Raw genomic sequence first — 18,547 nt, 5'->3', positions numbered from 1 at the left:
TATGTGATATTCTAACAGATCTGTTCAGATTGTGAAAACGGAAACAAAACTGATATTGTCATCATATTAGCCTTTCGTACTAAATGGGGAGATATCGTTATCGTAGACGATATACGGCAAAATGTCGGATGCCAGACAATTGTAACAGTTATGAATAGAAAAACAGCTGTGAGACAGAATGTTCGGAAAACTAGGACAGCTGTTGGCACAAGAAATATTGCTTATGCTGATACAAAATATTTTTATTTAAAATAATGCGCAAGTTTATGGTCATCACTGTACAATACTGATCCAATATGGATCAGAATATATAAATATATATTTACCAGAATCAATTTGCTGCAGAAACTACATTATTCCATATCGCTTGCATACAGGTGATGCTACATGCTACGTATTTGGAAAGACGTCTGGTGAGAGGACGTCGCAACGACAGCTCCACAACACATTCGAGATCATGTGATGTTGGATCTTTCGGGTGAAGAACCTGGTGATACAAGGACAGATAATCAACCTTCCATCCTCTGCCCCATAAGGTGACACAAATAAGCAAGCGTACACAAACATTTTTTAAGGCGAAAGAAATTACCACTGTATTGCTGACATCATTAAGATGAGAAGTTTATTTAAGGTATAAGATACATAATAGTACAGCTCCTTTTGAAGAGTATTCAATTACTACCATAAACCTACTTTGGACTTAAATTATTCAAGGGGGCATAGTTTCAAGCCCCACTGGGACCAGTTGTTTTCGTTATGTTCCTTTTTTTTCTAATAAGTTTTTACTTTTTTTCAAGACTTATTATTGATTTATTGTACAAATTTTTAAATTGGAAATTTTTTATTGGATAAGCGATTTCTTGCGGTTCAAAGTAGATTTACGTCTGAAACATAAGAGGGCAGAGTTAAATATCTTTAAAAATACTGCTTTACATCCGGTAAAAGTTCTTTATTGTGCCATTACTCTTAAGATTACATATTATGGGAGAAATGTAGGTAGGTTTTACTTCTGCCCTAAGCTTATTTTTGAATGAAATGACAACATTTTAAACAGCTCCACAGGACTCGAACTTAATTTTTCAATGTTGGAGTTAGCATTCTGTCTCATTAAATCCTTTTACTCGAGATGATACTGACAGTTTTTTTGTGTGTTTTATAATTGTTTACCAATAGTTTAACGTTTCTTTCATCACAATTAATGGTATTAATAATGAATTCTCTGCAAACATTTTGGACAATGGCCATCACTTTGAAATTTTGTCTCTTCTTGAGCTTGAGGAAATATCATAAATTATACTAAAATTATGAGAAAAAAAAAACGGCACTGTAAAAGTTGTTTAAACATTGCAACACAGTGCAAAACAATGTCAGCTCTAAGAATATACGAAGTGAATGCCATTTTTTAAAAACATTTCTATTAGGTATCTAATACCTTAAAAAAGATTCAAAAGCATATGCGTCATCTTGAGTTAGTTCTAATCTAAATCAGAATCTGGAATTTTAGCACATAAATTAATGAAATATGAGAAGCATTTGCAGATTTTTTGCTCACATAAGTATTATCTCATGCTTGCCTATATACCAAACATCATTTTGAGAAAGTCCCTCAGTTATGTTTAAAGGATTGTGTAGAGTATCGCATTACACTTGACATTTAAAACTTCCGGATGACTAAGCATACATTATTTTGTGTTATGTTCTTGACTTTAAATATGCATAAATAATGCAATAATGTTACCTAGGGGAAGTAACTCTTTCGTGATATTTGTCATGTCTGGTATTGATTACGCCCGTTGGAAATAATCCTTAAGGTAAAAATATACTAAATTACTTAATATCTATGCCTAGGAAACACTACTTAGTAAACGAAATGATACTATAAATAGAGCTAAATATAATTAATGTAGAATGTGGATGTTGTGAGTGAGACTACATTTCAGACTGAACACATGTCAGTTGCCTCTAAAGTTTGAATACACCACTGTTATCTCTACAGTTTGGCGAAACTTATCTTGCAGCTTAGCCTAGTAATTTATCTTTACATTATGAAATGTTGCAATGCTTTGTTCCAATATCTTAAGTGTGAGAATAAAGATAACATTTTGTTAAATTGTAATAGTAATCAACAATAAAAGAATTGTGTTATTGACCGTGTTCCAGTTGACCCTAGTCATAAATCAGTAGCTTTATGACAATATAAAGGCTGGTCGAGTAATATAAAATGTGATTGTAGAAGGTCAATTTCAGTTTTTTCCTAGGCCGCCTTCTAATGGCGCTATCTTTCTATTAACATTCCATTGTTTATAGGTAATATTAAGGTAAGAAGGACATACATTAAAAGGGCAATTTGAAAAACGGAGACATTGTGCTGAATGACCATTTGAAAGAAATGCAAATTTCACAGTCTGGACCAAGAAGACAACATGACAAAGACGAACCAGTCACAATTGAACAGGAAGTTTTGCAAGCTCCAGACGGTGGCTGGGGATGGTTTGTTGTTCTTGGATCTTCGATAGTGCACGCCATCATTGGTAAGAATTTCTTGAATAATGTAAAGTTTATATGCGCCTAAACTTAACTCTTCTTTACAAGCAGCTGGTGACGTTTATAATTTTTGATTAGGCATATTAAGAATATCATGTAATGCTAAGATTCTCTGTTACTTTGTTTCGTGTTTTTAGATTTTGAATCGTTTCCCGTAACCCTTACCCTGCTAAATTTGTAAAATGGAATGGTCCATCATTCAATTTGGAAGCACTTATTCTTAAAGGGCTGTAATACTGAAAATTTACTGACTAAAAAGCGAACAGTGCAGATCAAGATCACGGAAGTTCAGGCTGATCTTGGTTTGCACTGATCGCATTGGCAGAATCACATGCCGAAAGCAGTCTGAAGGTTAATGATCTGTAGTGAACAGTTTGTCTGTATCCTAAAATACAAAACGATGTATCTGCCAGTGCAACATGCTGGAAACAGCCTAAAACTTTTACCGCAATCATATATTTTTCTCCTTATTTGGTGAACTAATATAATCAAAATATAATAAATTGGACATGACCTGCTATATGTATTCAGAACTTTTATATCACTTTTGTTTTGCAAAGTCAATGCCACAAAGATCTGGTCGAACTGCACCGACACAATTATTGCTCATATAGCGACATTCCAACTTTGATGGTCGAGGAAGTCTCCAGGTGCCCCTCCGGGAATTATTTTATCATGGACGGGCACCTGGTTAGAACCATTGACATTCCGTAAGCCAGCTGGATAGCTTCCTCACATAAAGAATTCAACGCCCTTAGTGAAGCTCGAAACCACATCGGCGAGGGGCAAGTGATTTGAAATCAACGACCTTAACCACTCGGCCATGGAGGCCCCATGATCTGGTCTCGCGTTTTACAAAATTAACATTTGTAATTTTAAATAATGCATAATAATTTTCTTGTATACAAAACAAACAATGAAGTGCCTTTATCGGTTATATAGATCCTTTTTAGGGTGAAGTGCAAAAAATCCTTATTATCCTATATAAGATCGAACACGAAAGCATTGACATTAATTAGTGATTTATAATTGTTTTCCACGCGACTTCTAGCGGACAAGTAGAACTGGTTGTCAAGGTGTAACAAAAATACCACAGCAACTTAGTTCCTCACTGTTTATGCATGTGTTTGTTCCTTTTCAGGTGGATTCGAGCGGTCAAACGGAGTAATGTATCTACAGCTGCTATCAAGATATAACCAAAGTGCCACAGCAACTGCCTGGGTTCTCTCACTTTTCTCCACACTCAGGCTTGCAATGGGTTAGTTAGCAATATCAAAAGAATAGTTGATTAAAGTGATATTAAATTCAGTGGATTGGATGTTTTAATATCATGTGTTTGCATTTTGTTTAGAAAAGATTCCCTTTCATTTAAAATCGTTTAGTAATGTGTTATTAGATATAATGAATATGTATTAATGATTATAATTGCCTATACATATAACCTGAAGTTTCTGGACTATACTAGGTCCAGTTGTTTCATGAATTGTATCATAATGTATCATTTTTTATTGTAAGCATTAAAACAGAATTTTACAGGACCACTCGCAAGTGCATTGTGCAACAAGTTTTCATGTCGGTTTGTGGTGATTCTTGGGACAGCCATATCTTCATTTGGAGTATTGGTCTCTGGTTTTGTGTCTGATTTACCATATCTATATCTTACATATGGCATACTTGGAGGTATATTAAGTATTTTACCGTATTACTTTTTACTGCTAAAGAAATGGGTATAAACAAAAGGTGGATTTTATCTAATGGATTTTTACCTGTCGAGGCGATAACTATTTAACTATTTTTAATCAATCATGAAATAATCTCCCGCAAGTCCGTAGATATCTAAAATGGAAAACAATTATCTCCTTTATCTTTTTTCCGTTACAGGTGTAGGTAGGGCATTTGTATACACACCTGGACTTATTATTGTTGGCTATTACTTCAGTAAGAAGCGTGGTATTGCTGTTGGGCTAGCTACATCCGGTGTCGCATTCGGTAGTTTCCTGCTACCACCGCTAACAGAACTACTTTTTAATGAATACGGGTTTTCTGGTACTTTCATCGTACTCGCAGCCATTATGAGCAACTTCTTTGTTTGTGGATCTTTATTTAGACCTTTGGGACTGCATAGAAGACTCATAAGCATTGAAAGGTTTGTAAAAGCACAGTTAGGTTTACAGTCAAACCGACAGAATCTAGGCATATGGCATTTTTATCCCAACTTTTGATGGCGAAGTAAAATTCTGTGCATTCGGGCAGTACTTCAAACTAAGGCCGCCGACCTTACGTAATCCAGCTAGAAAACCACTATAAAGCGTATTCATAGCAATGTGCATCATATTTTGTAAATAATTAAGTAAATGGCATATGCTGAATTAATGTAATAAGTAGTAAACTAACGTTTTAAACAGCTTAACCAACATAGAAGCTATTTGAGTCAGTTAGTTGTCAAATCAACATGTTAATATGTCAAATATGTTTTTGCCACACTCCGTATTTTATCTGGTATTATATATATTATTATTTGGTATTTTGTCACTAATGTTAGAGCCTTTCCTAGCTAGAAATTATTTCATTTACACTGTCTTGTCTAACGTTTTGGATATAGGGTAAGTGCGAGGTTACCATAAACGCGCTTAACCCACCAGTTTCCTATATATAAGTTACTGACTGTGCCAGTACGGTGCCCATGTTTTCAACTTGTATTTTGTCCGTTTCGTATGTTGTGTTACGTAAATTGTCTTGTTTGTTTTTGGTGTTTCTTTCCTATCAACCCCCTCCCCCATCGCCCCTTTCGTATTTACGCCCTTTCTTTTACTGTGAGTGAGGTTAGGTTCCCATCATATTTTTGGCCACCGGACGTCAATGGGCGATACCCTACTGTGTTGGTGTTTCCTGCCTGTCTGTTTGCTATGTGTGTGTGTGTGTGTGTGTGTGTGTGTGTGTGTGTGTGTTGGTGTGCGTGCGTGCTTGCGTTCGCGCAGGCGTATGAACGTGTGTGTGTTTGTCTTGTGTACGTGTGTGTCTGTGCCGCCGTTGTTTGCATATAGGGAAACCGCGATGTTTGAGCGTGGCTTTACCTGTTGAGTAGTCATCCTTGCTTTTTTCCACTTCAACAACACCTCCTACCTTTTATCTATCCCTTGGCCGTTTTTATGTTTTGCATATAATTAAAATGTACATGTTGTTTGATTTTTTAAGCAACCCATATGCTATATGTTTCGTTATAGTTTCTTTTTTTGCGGGCCTACTTTGCGATGCATGACTCTCTGACTGTGTTTGGGTCGTTCTGTGCTTCCGGAAATCTAGTCTTATCTTTTATTTTTGATATTTACAGCATTGCATTGAAATACTGTTATATAAAAGAGCCGAGATAATTTTATTATATGTTTCATTATGATAACTAATTAAAACTATTTTATAGGAACAAATCAGAAGGATCGAAATCTATCACAAAAGATGGAACCATGGAGCATCTATTACATCCAATTCCAGTGAGAACTGCGAATATCACGCAAAACTTTTCCGAAACAAAACTGTCATCATCTCTGGAAATTACAGATGAAATGACAAAAGAAACAACGGAAACTTCTATGACAAAACAGATAAGATCGAGGCTTAAAATGGTTTTCAGCAGTTCTGATTCTGGTGCAGCTCAAACCAAAAGAAAACCATTGTTGGAAGTGTCATTGCTGAAAAATTTTGCATTTTGCGCACTTTGCATACAACTGTTTCTGTTTACGCTTTCTTTAAACTCAACATTTGTATTTTTACCAGCACTGGCAGAGGAACATGGCGTCACCCCAATAGAAGGGGCATATTTAGTTTCTATTCTTGGCATACTAGACGGTATAGCGAGACTAGTTATGTCATCTGTGCTGGATTTAAAAAGTGTAAAACCTTATAGATTATTAATTTACAATGGAGTGATGTTTCTCGTCGCCGTTGTTTCGCTACTTATGCCTTCTATGAAAGGTTTCTGGCAGTTTGTCGTCACAAGTGGATTGTATGGTTTATTGTGCGGTACGTACATATCGCAGAAATCAGTAGTTGTTGTGGATATTTTGGGCGTTGAGAGTTTGTCCAGTTCTTTAGGCCTGCTGCTGCTTTTTCAAGGACTAAGTGGATTTATAGGACCAACAGTCGGCGGTGAGTTCTCCAACATTTACTTTTGTTCTATAGGTATCACTGTCTGGTCAAAATATTATCATATTTGTATGCTGCCGTTAATTAATAATTGTAATGGGGGTTGCGGGTGTCCTACCACAGTTGGTGGTTCAAAATGCTTCGCACAGACCCCTTGCCCAGTTTGGGGATTCTGTGTGAGTTTTCTTCTCACCCCCAGTGTTTTTCGTATGCATCTGTTTGAACTGTTTAACATTATTTTGTAGTGAAGTTATTTTTTAGAATTTGTATGTATAATTCTTTAAATAAATGTTAAAGAGTGAAATTCGTTTAAATAAGAGTTTCACTTCGATAAATATAGGAGAAGATTTTACCAGAAAAAACAATATTTCACAGTACTATTTTATTTCACCACTATAATCATTTGTTCACTTTTAATAGTATAAAATCTGGAATAATTTGATCAAAGTATTATAAATGTTTTACGAAAATTTCAAAAATAAATAACTCCCACCGAAAATATGCTGTTTTTTTTCAGCTAAAGTCCCAGATCGGAAATTTCTAACAATCAAACTACCGAAAATTCAGGCACTTTTAAAATACATTAAGATTCTACTTTTAATGCGAAAACTAAATCACATTTTCTTCTTTCATGTTTACACTAAGAGAGTGAAATGCATCAAGAAATCTTATTCAAGTTTACTACAGGTATCTTCAAAGACTTTCTTGGTACCTATGATATGGCATTCTATTTCGGTTCGATCGGCATTGTGGCAGGAGGCTTGACGATGGCAGCGGGAAATATCTGGTTGTACCGACAAAAGAAGCAGACAGAGACACATATTCCCGGTGAATAACAAGATCCGAACACTGTATAATACTATACTGCACAGAAACACATGCGTGTTCATGGTTATAACACTGTATTTTGCTTACACAATAAAAGAGCCTTTATCTTTTATAATAAAACGTCCAGTTCTGTTGAAAGTTAGATCAAACTTCACGTTTGTTAAACATAAACTGTCTAAGGAACTTACCCCTCACAAAGGAAATTGTTCTCGTTATTTGCGAAAAAAAAAATTCCGACATTTTGTCAAGCAAAGTCTGTGAAGTTTAGTTTCGCTGAAATGACAATTTACCAAATCGCCTCGGAAATAATGAAGAATATAGATATATAAGTACATATAGAATATTCAGATATTCATTGTTCTGGAAACAAGCACGCATACATTACAAATAAACTCGATTACTGTGGCCAGTTATTGAAGACTGTTTAAAGATAACAACAAAACTCCATTTAAGACTCTTATGTAGCCTTTAATTAAGTAATCTAAATATAAATCACGTAATGAGTAATCGATGAATAAAGAGGACGAGCTTTCGCTTAATAAAGGTAAATATTTACTGACTCTTCATGATGAGCTACTTAGCTTTAATATAACAATATTTTAGCGAAATGAATTTTTTCAATACCATAGGCCTTGGAATTGCACTTCATGTTTTGCCGTAGAACAAAACATTGCGAGACAATGTCCGTTTGTATTCATGTATTCCTATGTCAAATTTTCCTTTGTTTATATTTAAGGAAAGGTAAATATTGTTTATATATAAGTCGAATTTTCGATGGTTCATTTTTAAAGAACGATAAATATCGCTTTCAGGGAAAATTAGGGCTATGTAGAATGTTTAATGAGAATGTTTAAAAACGGCAACGGAATATCCTCATTAGGTATCCATACTCGGAAATATGCAACATTGGGGCATCTGTTAGGGATGATCCTTTCATTTTTGTGGTCCCGGGGAGAAGTTTTGAAATTCCTCAAAAGAGAGGGAGGTGTGCTTTTAAGTCTGTACACATAAAATATAAACACGGACACAGCATTTTGGAGTCTGGAAAAATATTGGAAGTGGAAATCGTGAATTCATGAAGTTGAAATCGTGAAATCGTGAATTCATGAAGTGGAAATCGTGAAATCGTGAATTCATGAAGTTGAAATCGTGAATTCGTGAAGTTGAAATCGTGAAATCGTGAATTCGTGAAGTGGAAATCGTGAATTCGTGAAGTGGAAATCGTGAATTCATGAAGTTGAAATCGTGAAACCATGAATTCGTGAAGTGGAAATCGTGAATTCGTGAAGTTGAAATCGTGAATTCATGAAGTGGAAATCGTGAATTCGTGAAGTGGAAATCATGAATTCATGAAGTTGAAATCATGAAATCGTGAATTCGTGAAGTGGAAATCGTGAATTAATGAAGTTGAAATCGTGAAATCGTGAATTCATGAAGTGGAAATCGTGAATTCGTGTGGAAATCGTGAAATCGTGAATTCATGAAGTGTAAATCGTGAATTCATGAAGTTGAAATTGTGAAATCGTGAATTCATGAAGTGGAAATCGTGAATTCGTGAAGTGGAAATCGTTAATTCTTGAAGTGGAAATCGTGAATTCATGAAGAGGAAATCGTGAAATCGTGAATCCATGAAGTGGAAATCGTGAATTCGTGAAGTTGAAATCGTGAATTCATGAAGTGGAAATCGTGAAATCGTGAATTCATGAAGTGGAAATCGTGAATTCATGAAGTGGAAATCGTGAAATAGTGAATTCATGAAGTGGAAATCGTGAATTCGTGAAGTTGAAATCATGAATTCATGAAGTGGAAATCGTGAAATCGTGAATTCATGAAGTGGAAATCGTGAATTCGTGAAGTTGAAATCGTGAAATCGTGAAGTGAAGTGGAAATCGTGAATTCGTGAAGTGGAAATCGTGAATTCATGAAGTGGAAATCTTGAAATCGTGAATTCGTGAAGTTGAAATAGTGAAATCGTGAATTCGTGAAGTGGAAATCGTGAATTCATGAAGTGGAAATCCTGAAATCGTGAATTCGTGAAGTGGAAATCGTGAATTCGTGAAGTTGAAATCGTGAAATCGTGAATTCGTGAAGTAAAAATCGTGAATTCGTGAAGTGGAAATCGTGAATTCATGAAGTTGAAATCCTGAAATCGTGAATTCGTGAAGTGGAAATCGTGAATTTGTGAAGTTGAAATCGTGAAGTGAAAATCGTGAATTCATGAAGCGGAAATCCTGAAATCGTGAATTCAAGAAGTGGAAATCGTGAATTCAGGAAGCAGAAATCGTGAAATCGTGAATTCATGAAGTGGAAATCGTGAAATCAAGAAATCGTGAAATCATGACATCGTGAAATCACGAAATCGTGAAGTTTTTTCGTGAAATCGTGAATTCGTGAAATCGTGAATTCATGAAGTGGAAATCGTGAAAGCATGAATTCATGAAGTGGAAATCGTGAATTCAGGAAGCAGAAATCGTGAAATCGTGAATTCATGAAGTGGAAATCGTGAAATCAAGAAATCGTGAAATCATGAAATCGTGAAATCAAGAAATCGTGAAGTTTTTTCGTGAAATCGTGAATTCGTGACATCGTGAATTCATGAAGTGGAAATCGTGAAATCGTGAATTCATGAAGTGGAAATCGTGAAATCAGGAAGCAGAAATCGTGAAATAATGAAGTTGAAATGTCACCACGGGTCTTTCGTAGCTACTAACCCCGTGCTGCTACTTACCGTCGTTAATTGAATTATGTAGTGATATAGTGATGTCTCCTAGTTTTAAAAGTATAAGAAGGACAAGGTGAAAAATCAGTACCTCTTATCAGCCAATTATAAGGTTGGTCATAATGTATGCTCAATTTATTTGAAGTTTAAATACATATGTGAAACAATAGTTTATCAGCTCTTGAGATATGAAAATAAACGCTTTTAACTGTATTTCATCATTTTATTCAAATAACATATGTCATGTCCTTGAGTTTTCAAGTGCATTATGTAAGGCAGCATTAATTGCATCATAGATACTTAGGATATAAAACGCGTGATCGATGTATTTGAGTGTGGACTCTCTTGGAGATTAAATAAAGGTAAATGTTTAATGGTAGATTTTATTTTCAAACTGAATTCAATTGCACTGGAATCAAATTAAGTATATTTGACAACACATGTATTGACAACTGTTTAAACCTTTAGCGAGAGTGAAATACTGTTCAACACTGCTTTTTGAATAAGTTTTAATTATTTTTGAAACGTGCCTTACTTACTTTCTACTAATTGCTATATAATTCAGTTGAAAATTAAATTTAGTTTATTTTCAGATTAAGTCGAAGATTCACTAGACTGAGTATGGTTCAGCAAGATGAAAACTCTCGATCGGCTTCTGTAGCCGGTAGTGATATAAATGATTTTGCAGCAAATAATAGCGTTAAAACACTTCCAGAGGATGATTACATTACCAATCATCATGCTTGCTCCTCAAGTGCAGATCAAATTACGGAAGAATGTGAAGAAAGGAAGGCACCCGATAGAGGTTGGGGTTGGTTTGTTGTACTTGGTGGTTTCCTAGTTCACTTTATCATGGGTGAGTTCTTTTCTAGAGCTTCAAAAAGAAACTATGATAAACAATCTAAAACTGTCTAAAGTATTATGTGACATTCTTCCGAGAGTGGGAAAGGTCGCTGCCTGTTTGAAATGAATGAATGAAGAATTCTGTGGAAGGTCAATGATTTTGCCAAACACAATTGGCTCGGAGACATTCATACACAATCCAATGCTGGAAAAACCGCCACATGGCCGACTCAGTTACGCAAGACGTAAAAAATGGTACTAGTAGCTTCCTCGCCTGGCGCTCAGCATTAAGAGGATAGTATCAGGACTGGTCAGCCCGGTGTCAGTATAATGTGACTGGGTGGGGTATCATGCCACGTGTCTACGGCGTGATATTCCAGTGAGGCAGCACTATAAAGTTGGGCATCGTGCTCACTGCTACAAGTAGACACCGTCGTTATATGACTGAATAATATGTTGAAAAAGAAAAAGACGTGTAACTCGGACACGGGCACGTACACGGCCGTCTAAATATTTACATTTGTCTGTTTAAATTTATTCATTGTTAATACATATTACTAAACGTATTATAGTAAACATTTGATAAACGGATCAGATCAACTGTGCTATTGCGCTATGTGTTCACTATAAGGATCCATAGTTCAACTGTTTGATTTGCCTTTTCGTTAACAAGCTTTTACTTTTATTTTCTTAAATATAAGACAATATCATTCCTTCTATACATCATTCTGAAGAACTTAAATACAAGGCTTTTTTAGTTTTTCTATTTTCTATTAGTATTGGATTTATTGTCTATGATGATTTTGGAAATTCTAGGATTTTAAGTTAAGGCGTTAAAACGTCTCCATAATAAATGATATCTTTATAATTCAAAACGTTCCTGTTTTTTCCCCTTTGAGATTTTTTTGAAGATGGATCGGATAACCCCCAAAATTCACGAAAAGTCCTGTTACAGGTTTGGTTGATTTGAAGATACTACATTTTTTGACAGTTTGCTTCTTTCGACAAGAAACTTAAAAAATATTAACACTTTCTCTTACTACTAAAATAAAAACCATTGCTCTCGGCCCGGTTTTGGTTGATCAAGGAAGAAAATGTTCTACATGTAACTCTTGTATTGCAGGTGGATTTGAACGCTCTAGTGGTGTTATGTACCTCCAGCTGCTGTCAAGATACAACCGTAGTGCGACAGCTACTGCTTGGGTACTGTCTATTTTTTCTACTCTACGACTTCTGCTAGGTGAGCGAAAATACAAACATCATCGAATATTTTCTTCTTACACAGAGATTTGACCAGATAAGACAATATAAACTAACCACCCTTGAGCAAAAAAAAAATTCACGCTTTATATATCTCCGCTTCAAATGGTTTATTTCTAACAGAAGGTATCTGCTTCAGACTAATATATTTGTTATCTTTGAGGAGGTTTACCGTAAGTCGCCTTTACATGGTTTCGTCGTAACATTTTTCAATTGGATTAGATTATTGCCGACTCCCGGCTGGTGATCATCTTGTTTTCAAAGGACCATGACTAATTATTTTTTAAATTTCTTGTTTTCGTTAGATTCAAGTAAGGTGTTTGGTTACACCCAAGCACATTTAAGTGAAATTGCATTAAACATTGTACTACAAAGACTATTTTAATATACATACCAAGTTGTTCGCAATAAATGGGTTTACCATAGACTTTCTTGAGTATTGATGCGTTTAGAAGTACAAAGCTTATATTTTATGAAAATTTAATTGAACCTCTCTGCATAATTGTTAGTTCCTATCAAATGTTTTTTTCGACGTTTAGCCATATCAATGTGTTTTAAAACTTACATAGGTAGAGCAAGGAACAAAACAGGATTTCTAGTAACTTTTGTATAGCACCCGTCTGCACTTTTATCATTGTTTTCATTTTCAGTTTGAAAATTGCGCAATACGCATACATTTAAATTTACTTTTTTTAAATAAATGAGACTGCCTGGAGAATGTATCAAATTAAACAAAACTAATGTTTATACTAGTATTGAATTAAGCATATAACACCCCCGCCCGCCCCCAGAGGTATAGTATTTTCTCTTTAGAAATCCGTTTCAAACTAATAATTTCCTTTGTATTTTAGGACCACTTGCAAGCGCTATGTGTAACAGGTTTTCATGTCGTTTTGTTGTAATGATTGGAGCTGGCATTTCCGCACTTGGTGTATTAATTTCGGGCTTTGTACCTGCTATCTCGTACATGTATCTCACATATGGAGTTTTGTGTGGTAACACTTGTCTTATTTGAAACTTACGGGTATATAAGAATAATAATTAAAGACATGAGGTGTATATTTCGTTTGAATCAATAAATGTGTGTGCATTAATTTCTAGTCAGAAGTTTATTCAGCTCGAAATATGATAACAAAAATAAAACATGTAAGGAAAGAAATGTTTGCTCTGTACATCTGGAAACGCAACATTTTCCCCACGATGTTTTCCTTGCACATGTATATTTGAATTTTTTGAAGTAGTATTGTAAAATCGTGTAGAAACCATTGACTGTATATTAATTTTTGCGTTATAGATGCACTTAGTATATATCTAATTGATGCATTTTATTGGATTGGATGTGGGATATTCCATTACAAAAGGTGATTTATAGATATTAATTGTCAAATCACATGTTAAAGTTTAATATATCTAATGAAATATCTTAGACTGAAAATTGACTTCAATTATTATGTCTCTTAACAAACTGTATTAATCCAAGGTCTTGGTAGAGCATTAGTGTACACTCCAAGTGTGGTTGCAGTTGGATATTACTTCAACAAAAGACGTGGCATTGCCGTGGGTATATCAACGTCAGGCGTTGGTTTCGGTTGTTTCCTTTTCCCACCAGTCATAGAACTTTTCTTCAATTATTACGGATATTCTGGAACGTTTCTTATACTTGCTGCAATAATAAGTAACTTTTTCGTATGTGGTGCACTATTCAGACCCTTGGAACTTCAGTGGAAACTAATGGAATATGACAGGTTTGTCGAAAAGACAACTGCTTTTCTGAATGAAACAATTTTGTCTTTCACTTTTATCGATTTATCTGAATTTGATAAGATTTAGTATTTAAAATCAACAATATTATTTCCCTTAAGAATTTGTTATCCTTATTAGTTTTTAGAGATCCAGTGCCTCACAAGGACACAAAATCAATTATTACTGTGTATTTTTTGACAATTTCAGGAGAAAGAAAAAGGTCACGATAGCTAGAGAAAGCTTGTTGGATTCAAAAATTGTAAGAAAAATAGAAAAGAATACGTCAGTGGAAGATAATGAACATATTGAATCACAAAATATGTCTGTATTTAAAAGGAAACTTTCCAAAATCAAACTCGCCTTTAAAAGCGCTCACACACCACAGACAAAGAAACCTTTGCTCGAATTTGCATTATTCAAAAACTTCGCATTTTGTGCCTTATGTATGCAAATATTCTTGTTTACGTTATCTATAAACATTACATCACTGTTTCTACCAGCTCTTGCGAAGGAGAAGGGCGTTTCAAATCTACAGGGAGCCTATTTAGTCTCTATTCTGGGAATATGTGACGCTTTGTGTAGAATAGTTGTGTCTTCTTTCCTAGACCTGAAACGCGTAAAACCATACAGACTTTTTATATATAATGTAGTTATGTTTCTTACGGCAATAGTATCTATATTACTACCGTCGATGACTAGTTTCACACAATTTGCAATAGTTTGTGGACTTTACGGCATGTTGTCGGGCACTTACATATCCCAGAAATCCGTTGTGATCGTGGATGTTGTAGGAGTGGCGAGTTTGTCTAGTGCTTTTGGCTTTCTAATGGTTGCACAGGGACTGAGCAATTTAACAGGATCAACAGTAGGAGGTAGTTACTTCTTAACGGTTTATGCTGAACATGATGATATAACAAAGGTTACCAATAGTAAAGTCACCTTGAATGAGTACTGTTCTGTTTCCATACGTTTTGACATTTATATATAATAATCATTTTAATGTTTGACTGTCAATTATTGTTATTTCTAATGAAAACTGTAGCTAACTTCTAAAAGAAAATGACGTCCATCCGCTAGCGTGTCCCTTAAATATTGAAAATTGTCATTTTCTGAATTTCCAGTTTCTGATAATTTCAATGTCTGATCAATTCCATCAATTTTTTTTCTGAATATTCAGTTCTGAAAATTCCGTTTATGATTATTCAGGTTTTTACATTCATATCTTAATTCGTAAATGAATACGTGCAAAGGATTGAATGTAGGGGAGAAGTTAAAGGGAATACCTTATTTGTCACTTAATTGTTGTTCTAATTGGAAGATATTATAATTTAATCATTGAAATGTCACATTCAGATTATAATCCATAATTAATAAACATTTCTGAGAACTAAACTGTAGAAATAATTACTTTCAGGTATGTTTAAAGATTTTCTTGGTACCTATGATTGGGCTTTCTATTTCGCCGCCATCGGTATTGTATCAGGAGGATTGGCAATGGCTACAGGAAATATTTGGTTGTACAGAAAGAAAAGACGTGAAAACCACGCGGAAAGAAATAATCTGAACTAACACTCATTTTGAAATAGTATCTAGTATATTATGACTACTTTATTTTCAATAATTCATTTCATTCTATGTTTACATCAGTTTGATTTTCTACAAGAGATAAGACAGCTATTTCATGCTGTATATACTGCGGAAATGTTTATTTCGATTGTATTCTTTATCATTTACTATTCTTATAATTAGTCAGATGTAGCCTAAAGACAGTTTGTGTTCAAAATTTGGGTTTTACAATAAGTAATTGCAATAGATAATAGAACTATCATATATGCAATGAAGGTTTTTCTTTTCCAAAAAAAGATAAACATATTTTTATATTTTTTCGTTCAATTTTTCTAATGCACTTTGTTTGTTTAGATGCATATATCCTAAATTACCTGCTGAAAAAAGGAACATTTTTAATATAGATAGATTTATTAGTATAATAAATTTCTGAAATGAAAACATTTTTTGCGACCAATTTTATTATCTTTTTAAGTATTTTCATTTTTTATCAGAAGATATAAAGAAATATCTGAAGTAGTTTATTCTTAAAAAATAGATGCTGTCAATTTTTCCCATTTGCTGAACAAGACAAGAAAAAGTCATGGGTAAAATTATCAATTTTCTGCAAACATATCATTTCTACATTCAAGTAATGGACATGTAAATGCTCATTCTAATATGTTATAAATTTGTTAACTATAACATTTGTCAGTTACTCAAATCTGTTTGGTTTTCATGATGCTTTTGTTTGTTTGTTAATTTTTCAACGTACTTGAAACTTGAAACATCCTTTGGTTTGTGTAAGATCAAACTAGATACACGTGATTATATTTTCATTCGATATGTAGGACATAACGCAAATTGACAAAAAGTAGTCATGCATTTGATTTATGTAGGATATTATGCAGATTTCCTTTGTAATATTCATACGAATAAAATCCTATCAGAATTATTTTCGATGATGTTTCTAGCGATTCAAATGTATACGTTTCAAGTATAAATTATATTTTCTCTCACATGGCCATGTAGGAAGATCATATTTTAACGAACATGTCAGCGAACATTGTGCAAGATAAGATTATGCAGTTCGTATATTGATCCCAGTTCATTACGAATGTATATTAAAATACGCCTCATCTGTATGGTCCCCCCGCCCCCACACACAAGTTAACATGCTAAAGCTGGAAATGGTCCAGCGACGCACAGCCAGATGGGTTAAAAATGATTATTTACGATACACTAGTGTATCGGACCTACAGGACACCTTAGGCTTGAGCACACTTGAGAAGAAACGTCTAGACTCCAAACTGGTCATGTTCTACAAGATTTATCACCATCCTGTAGCCAGCCCGCTTCCAACTTACTTAGAAGTCCCAACCAGGTTAAGCAGACAGATGCACCCACTCAGTCTCCGCCAAATTCATGTCAACTCGGACTTCTTTAAATTCTCCTTCTTCCCTCACACCACAGTCCTGTGGAACAGGTTACCCCCGCATATTGAGCCTCTGCCTGATCTTGAACCCTTCAAGCAGGCAGTGGCCATGTCTCAGTACTAAATATAGCAGTTGTTTTTAACCTTCTATTACTCTATTATTGTTTTTAACATTTTAACAATCATGCTATGTCTCATAGTCTCACTATGTCTGGAAGACTTCTTCCAGTATTACTTTTATTATTCACTAATTACCGGCGTGCACCCTGCCTATAATACTCGATAGAGGCGTGAGGCAGTAACCATAGATAGATAAATAGATACCTCGTCATTTGAGTCTAAAAATGAAATAATTGAAATTTTTAGAGGCGGATGTTTTTCGGAAGTTTAGGTTAAAACATCCTGGTCAGTTTCATTCACCGTTTGATAAATTTGTGGACATTTCAAAAGAAATTCAGTTGTTTCATGCTAAAATAAGACTGCTGTCACTATACTATTTTTGCGCTTATATTTCAAATACACTTATAATGGAAAAAATCACCAAATAAAAACACAAAAAAAAACCAACAGAAAAACAAAACAGTATATTAACTGATATTTATTTTCTATTAAAACTTTAATTTTGACTTAATGATACATTTATATGAAAATATAATATTATTTTGATAAAGAAACTGTGATAACTTGTTAACCTACAAACACAGTTGTGAATATTAGTAATACTAGTGAGGAAAACTGAGTAAAAAACAAAATATGTTTTTTTTTCTTGTTTTAAGAACAGTCAACTAAAATTATTTAACTTTTCATAGAAAAATATCAAATGCAGTAACAATTAGAAACTGTTTAATGTACTTCTTCATGTTTATCTTACATGATAAGTGCTCCTTGTCTTATGAACTTGCTTCATTAACCATTTTTTATATTGTTTATCTTTACCGTTATTAGAATCTGAATTTGTAATGTCTTTTCCTTACGCCCGACAAGCAAATAAAAGTTACCTGACTCCATTTGATTTTAGGAGTTGACGCAGACACGTTATTATAATTGTTCCTCACAAGGAAAAATCATTTTCAATTTTAATAGCCTTTTTAGTACTCATTGGAAGGTAATGTACAAACTCATTCACATATGTTAAATATTCGTTTTAAAAGCTTACATATTAAAACGGGCAATCAGTTAAAATTGCAGGTTTGGGCTTTCACAGGTATAAAGCTTTTGCATGCAGTCGACTAAAGTTGTGATATTACCACAGGCAAAAGATATTCACTATAGTCCATATAATCCAAGATCTAATATTAAACACTTTTCGTTAACATTTGTTTTGTGGTCTTGACTGCAGTGAAGACTCGTTCATATAACAAAAGTAAATATAGAATACTAATGTTTGAGATGTCTTCTGAGAACTGTAGTTGTTTCTTTCAGTCTTTATGTCATTGTTCGTGTAATGATGTTGCCTCTGTGTACGCTCCGAAACTCTTGTACTTTTACCT

General features: G+C 34.3%; 2 protein-coding genes across 3 annotated transcripts; both read left to right on the top strand.

Moving 5' to 3' along the window:
* Window positions 1-1,648: 1,648 nt before the first annotated feature.
* On the top strand, window positions 1,649-8,882 carry LOC123551229 (monocarboxylate transporter 4-like). 2 transcript variants are annotated; one of them, XM_045339997.2, is made up of 7 exons: window positions 1,649-1,811; window positions 2,308-2,531; window positions 3,686-3,802; window positions 4,081-4,224; window positions 4,426-4,690; window positions 5,963-6,687; window positions 7,202-8,882. In XM_045339997.2, the coding sequence occupies exons 2-7, from the start codon at window positions 2,390-2,392 to the stop codon at window positions 7,447-7,449; spliced, it is 1,641 nt and encodes a 546-aa protein (XP_045195932.2). In that variant the 5' UTR covers window positions 1,649-1,811; window positions 2,308-2,389; the 3' UTR covers window positions 7,450-8,882. The 2 variants fall into 2 exon arrangements, with proteins under 2 accessions (XP_045195932.2, XP_045195938.2); XM_045340003.2 differs by having other exon boundaries at window positions 1,653-1,811; window positions 7,372-8,880.
* A 608-nt stretch (window positions 8,883-9,490) lies between these two features.
* LOC123551250 (monocarboxylate transporter 4-like) lies at window positions 9,491-16,579 on the top strand. The gene is made up of 7 exons (XM_045340037.2): window positions 9,491-10,593; window positions 10,825-11,087; window positions 12,198-12,314; window positions 13,186-13,329; window positions 13,815-14,079; window positions 14,285-14,949; window positions 15,492-16,579. Exons 2-7 carry the CDS (start codon window positions 10,853-10,855, stop codon window positions 15,644-15,646), a joined length of 1,581 nt encoding a protein of 526 aa, XP_045195972.2. The 5' UTR covers window positions 9,491-10,593; window positions 10,825-10,852; the 3' UTR covers window positions 15,647-16,579.
* Window positions 16,580-18,547: the final 1,968 nt, after the last annotated feature.

This window comes from Mercenaria mercenaria, chromosome 15 (genome assembly GCF_021730395.1).
Source record: "Mercenaria mercenaria strain notata chromosome 15, MADL_Memer_1, whole genome shotgun sequence".
Classification (NCBI taxonomy): domain Eukaryota; kingdom Metazoa; phylum Mollusca; class Bivalvia; order Venerida; family Veneridae; genus Mercenaria; species Mercenaria mercenaria.
This window is presented reverse-complemented; position numbering and strand designations above follow the sequence as displayed.

Coding starts and splice junctions, on each gene's coding strand:
- LOC123551229 (XM_045339997.2), top strand. CDS start 2,390: ATGCAAATTTCACAGTCTGGACCAAGAAGACAACATGACAAAGACGAA. Junction 4,225..4,425: donor TACATATGGCATACTTGGAG/GTATATTAAGTA, acceptor TTTCCGTTACAG/GTGTAGGTAGGGCATTTGTA. Junction 4,691..5,962: donor AGACTCATAAGCATTGAAAG/GTTTGTAAAAGC, acceptor ACTATTTTATAG/GAACAAATCAGAAGGATCGA.
- LOC123551250 (XM_045340037.2), top strand. CDS start 10,853: ATGGTTCAGCAAGATGAAAACTCTCGATCGGCTTCTGTAGCCGGTAGT. Junction 13,330..13,814: donor CACATATGGAGTTTTGTGTG/GTAACACTTGTC, acceptor TATTAATCCAAG/GTCTTGGTAGAGCATTAGTG. Junction 14,080..14,284: donor AAACTAATGGAATATGACAG/GTTTGTCGAAAA, acceptor TGACAATTTCAG/GAGAAAGAAAAAGGTCACGA.